Source organism: Lepisma saccharinum, chromosome 3, assembly GCF_977018435.1.
Source record: "Lepisma saccharinum chromosome 3, izLepSacc3.1, whole genome shotgun sequence".
NCBI lineage: Eukaryota > Metazoa > Arthropoda > Insecta > Zygentoma > Lepismatidae > Lepisma > Lepisma saccharinum.
The window spans coordinates 18,621,349-18,626,873 of record NC_139231.1 but is presented as its reverse complement, the minus strand read 5'-3'; the positions used below and the strand labels follow the sequence as shown (position 1 = coordinate 18,626,873).

The 5,525-nt window shown below is 37.5% G+C and overlaps 1 protein-coding gene across 1 annotated transcript; it reads right to left on the bottom strand.

Moving 5' to 3' along the window:
- Positions 1 to 474: 474 nt before the first annotated feature.
- LOC145985478 (protein GVQW3-like) lies at positions 475 to 951 on the bottom strand. Its single transcript, XM_083119550.1, has one exon. It carries the CDS (start codon positions 949 to 951, stop codon positions 475 to 477), a length of 477 nt encoding a protein of 158 aa, XP_082975676.1.
- Between the last annotated feature and the right edge of the window lie 4,574 nt (positions 952 to 5,525).

Sequence of the window (5,525 nt, the reverse complement as noted above, 5' to 3'; positions counted from 1 at the left end):
AGTCACTAAGAGCATCTTTAAGTGGGCCAAAATGTGATAATCTGAACGTACCAGATTCGGGGAATATGGGGGGGGGGGGGGGGGGGTAAGCAGATGAACTTTATGTCATTGATGGTAGATAATGTGACTCTAGCAGTGTGTGGTTTCACATTGTAATGAAGTAACAGGATGCCACTGGACACCAGACCACGTCGCTTCTTTAAAATTGCTGGTTTCAAATTTTCAAGCATAAGGTTTGCGTATATCACACTGTTTACTTTTTAACCTCTAGGCATGTAATGTTCAAGAATTGTTCCCTTATGATCCCAAAACAAAGTCAACATGACCTTACCAGTACTTCTTTCAGCTCGCACCTTCTTGTGTCTTGGAGATGAAGAATGTCACCACTCCATTGTAGCCTGCTTTCGTTCAGGTTCATAAAAATGTACCCAACTTTCATCTCCCATGACAATAAGGTGAAGAAATGCCTCTCCTTCAGCCTCGTACTGTCGCAAAAGCTTCCCGCACACATCCATTCTCCTGTCTTTCATTTCTGGTGTCAAATGTTTTGGAACCCACCTCGCACACACTTTGTTGAAACATCAGTACATCATGAACAATATGGTGGGCTGATCCGACACTAACGTTCATCTTTGATGCAATCTCACTCACCGTAATACGCCTGTTTTTCCGTATCAACTCGTCAACTCTCACAATGTTGTTCTCCGTGACTGCAGAGACTGGATGTGGCAAATCTTGAACACTTGTTACACTCTGTTTGCACTCTGCAGACTTGTACACTTGTGTTCGACTCAAACAGCTTTCACCATATTGCACTGCCATCCGATGGTGAATTTCGATTGGTTTCAACCCTTCAGCTAACAGATATCTAGTGACATTTCGCTGCTCCAAGTTGGTGCAAACCTGCAAGGGTGCCCCCTTCTTGTATTGTGCTGATTCCCAGCACCCCATTTGCGAGGCAGGCGTATCAGGCCCATCTGTTAATAGTTCTAGGATGCCACAACAAAATAACAAACAAACACCAAACATGGTCATATTTTCGATTTTTTATACAACTTTTCCAGTTATATATTCAATGTACCTTGTATTTGGGACATTCCATGAAAAGTGGTCCTATTCCACATAAATAACAAAATTATTCAATATTGGTAATATTGCTTTAGGGTTTAAATGTTTGTGAATATACATAATTTGTATATTTCAGCTATAAAATGTTAGTGTATGTATCCCATAAGCTTCACAGACACAAATAAAGTCAAACTTTGTTACATTTTTAAAATGTCACACATGAAACACATTTTTCGTTAACGCTTTTCATACATTAATTTTTATGTTACACAAATGAACTTTCTATTTTTCAATTGTTAGCAGAGGACACAGCAGTACATCATAATTGTAATGCTCCAGAGCAACTTTAGAATGTTTCCTTTACTTTCTCCACCATGAAGTATGTCAAACTTTGTGTTGAAGTTTGTTACAGTATTCTTCAACCCAATGTATGTAATTGCAATTTTAGTTTTGTTATTTTAATGTTGTTTTTCTGTCACTTTTGGTAAATTGTGATATGAGGATGAGTGATGAGAACGGACATGCAAAAATAACTTCCATGCCAGAACAGAAACTTTAGTGATTAGACCAAAGTAAACCAATTAACATTTGGGTCATAATGCAATGGCCATCCTTTCACTTGTGTTTTTTTTTTGGTTTCATACTTTTGTGGGTTTTCAAGTTTTACTTACGAACCACTCAATTGTAATGATATTGTCCTTTCATTCATGTAGAATATATTGAATGGAAAGAAACTCTACTCAAGAAATATGTTATTAATAATGCTCCACAAACTGTTGTAATTCATTTTCACATCAATGAGCAAATTAGAAGTGTTTCAATTGAATTAAATAAGAATAAATATACAGAGTCCATCAAAAAATTTATACACTGTTGAACTGATGGTATCTGCATATTGTTTTTAGAGTTGCATTGAATTATCTGCGGAGCATGTAGTATGGTGTTTTCTCAACAGATGTCGGTACCCGTATAGCTCTCTTGATGAACATGTGACGTATGAAAGTGAATCCAAATGGCCCCTGCATGCATGACGTTTGAGGAATGGAAGCTAATTTTATAGTGGTGGTTCAAGATTCAAAATGTCGCTGAAGTTCAACTTGCTTCTCCGGCTATGGTATTTGAAAAGTTTGCAATGTCATCTCACAAGTCTGCTACACAATGTGCTCGTGAGACAGGGGTCCAAGAATAATGCACACATTAAATGAGGATGATCCTGATCACCGCATGGAGTTCTGCGAATGGTTTCATTGTATGGCAGATGAGAATGAAGAGGTTGTGATGAAGATTGTGTGGTCTCATAAGGCCCAATTCAAACTAAACATACAGTGAATCGTGAAAATTGTGAGGTTCTTCTTGAAGAAATTTCAGCAGCATGTGCAGAAATCCCCGCGGACCAATTGACCTACATTTTTCAAGCAACCATTCGCTGTTGTGGTATGTGTCTGGCCGCTAACGGCAGCCATTTTGAACACTTCAAGTAACTTAACATAAGGGTGCAGGACGATTGTATTAAACCTGTGAACAGGTGCAGAAAGCTTCTATTAAACCTCTGATATGTAATTTAGTTCAGTACTAACACACAAAAAAGAATTAGTGTTCGTTAAATTGTGTATACATTTTTTTCATGGACTCTGTATATACCAGCGTCAAGAGTTCAAACACAAATGTTTTTTAACTGTGAATGAAACTTGAATACAAGAATATTTTTATATATTTTTGTAGTTACATATCATGAATGGAAGAGTAGTTTCGTTTTTCTGCATGTTTCTTGATGGTCCACAAACATGGATTATTTGTGTAATATTGATGTATTTATTCCCTATGTCCCAGAGTCGATGTCTGTTGGTAATCCTATTGTTTCAGTGTTGATCTGGCATTGTGAAGACAATTACTTGGAAGGAAGAATAAAATGCCAAAATGAAAACAAAAATAACTTCCACTGATAGAATGAAAGAGTAATAACTTGAACATTGAAACCTAAAACTTGTAGAGCCAGTTTCTCATTGGGTGATGAGTTATCAGCACATCAAGTTCCATCAGTTGTTATTTTGGTTTTCTAGACTGATATCTACTACTTCTTCCTTTCCAGTAGTTTCCTTTTTGTTTTCTGAAATACAGTATTGACTGTGCAGTACTTCTGTATACCAATATACTGTAGCTTTTAATGGGAACCAAATGTAGAACAGCTCACATGAAAGGCGAGATTGCTGACTAAGTATCTGCATGGAAGCTCATGAAGATCAAATGCTCTTTAAAATGCTGTCAGTACTCTGAATGATGGAAGAGAGTTTTGGTGCAATCTGGCATTAAAAAGACAGAAATTCCCTGTTTTTGCATGTTCTTCAGATGTTAGAAATATATGTAGTTTTAAAAAGACTGTTTAAAGTAAATTTTATGCACATATATGATTGTGGAATATACATAAAGTTTAAAAAGGAATAGAAATCACTCAAAACTGTCCTCACTGAGAATCCATTAATCACCCAAGAAGGTTCTGAAAATTTCAGAGCCAAATAAATTGAAACTGAACATAATGCATATTAATAACAATTAATTCTATATAAACATCACCAGTATGATTTGATTTGTGCTTCCTATGATGCTCTTACATTATTTCTTACTTTGTTCAAGAGATCCCATTTACATGGCGTGAAGAAGTGGAAGAAACACAGTGCATCAGATCTAACTAAACAGTTACTCCATCACTGAGTCAAGATGGAAGAAGAACATGTTGAGGTAAGAAATTTCCTATACTCTCTCTATCTTTGTTACTTTCCCTTCCCTCTTTTTTAGTGGATTTGCTTTCTCCTCTTTTCCTCCATTCTCCTTTGTGGATTTATTTCCTTCTGTTCCTCTGTTTCTCGACTCAGTTCTTCCTATCACCCCTACAATAGAAATAATCTTCCTCCAATCTCCTACCATTCTCATTGAAGGACTCAGTACAACAACTGAAATAGATAAATAATAACCATCATCAAAATCTCCTCCCTCAGTGAACTCACTTCTTTGCATCAACAGAGTGCATCCCTGGATGAGCGCATTAAGTGGTATGGAAGTTTCTATGTTTGATTCAGAGCCAGGGGTTGGATGTTCTTTAGGACTGCCCCTTCATCACTGATACTCATCAATACCGAAACTGACACAAAATAGTATCTAGCAAAAGTACATACATTCTGTCTATCTTTCTTTTACCATCTGCTTGAAAGACACAGTTCTTCCTTTCTCCTTCCCATCTCCTTGAAGGGCTCAGTTCTTTCTACCTCATTCTCCTTTCTTTGATGAAGTTCTTCTTATCACATATCACTTACTTATCCTTGTAGGAATCAGTTCTCTCTCACTGCCTTACCCATTCCATAATTAATTCCTTCCATATCTCACCTTTCTCCTTGCAGGACTTAATTCATTTTACCACCGTTCATCATTATCATTACATTTATCCTATCATCTTTCTATCACTTTAGCATATTTAGTTCTTCATATTTTTCACTCTTTTCCCTTGTGGATTTTTTTCCTTCTCCTTCTAGGACTAGGATCTTTCAATTTATTGTTGTCCTCCTGGTGGATTTCCTTACTCCTTTCATCTTCCATTATCTTTGTAGGGCTCAGATATTCCTATGTTCCTCCCATATCCTTAGTGATTTATATCATGCTATCTCCCTCCATTCTCCTTGTTGGCCTCAATTCTATTTTTATCCATATTTTCCAGTGCTATATTCACTTGCTTCAATATCCTTGGAGGGCCCAATTTTTCCTATAGCCTCCCCATGGCTTTGATGGATTTACTTCCCACTCTCCCTTCCTTCATTTTGGGGTACTCAGTTCTTCCTGTATCCTTTCTTCCCTGTGGTGAATTCCCTTCCATCTACTTCCTTCCGTTTTCTTAGAAGGACCAAGATCTTTCCATCTGTCCTCTTTCATTTGGTGGATTCCATTCCTCCTTTCACTGTTCATTCTCTGTGGAGAACTAAGTTATTCATATATCCACCCTTCATCTATCATTCATTTATTTCGTGCTCTCTCTCATGCCCTTATCCTTGGGGGATTAAAACTTGTTCCATCCTATCACCCATATTCAACTTGCAGAATCCCTTTCCTCTTCTCCCCTTCCACAGTTCATCGACGACTCAGTTCCTTCTCTCTCTCTCCTCTTCCCCTTGGTTGACTTCCTTCCTTCGATCTTCTTCCGGTCCTATTGGTGAATTGAGTCCTTAATATATCCTTCCTTTGTTCTTCATTAATCATCTGCCTCTTATTTCTCTCCATTCTTCTTGGAGGACTCAGTTCTTTCTATCTTCCCCTTCCGTTTCATGGAATCAATCCTCCTACCACCTAATCTTCACATTCAAGGTCTCAGTTCTACCTATCTGTATTCCTTCAGTTTGTGGATTTAATTCCTCCTGTCTCCATTAAGTCTCTTTGCAGGTCACAGTTCATTCTATAGCCTTCAATTGTCCTTG

Coding starts and splice junctions, on each gene's coding strand:
- LOC145985478 (XM_083119550.1), bottom strand. CDS start 951: ATGGGGTGCTGGGAATCAGCACAATACAAGAAGGGGGCACCCTTGCAG.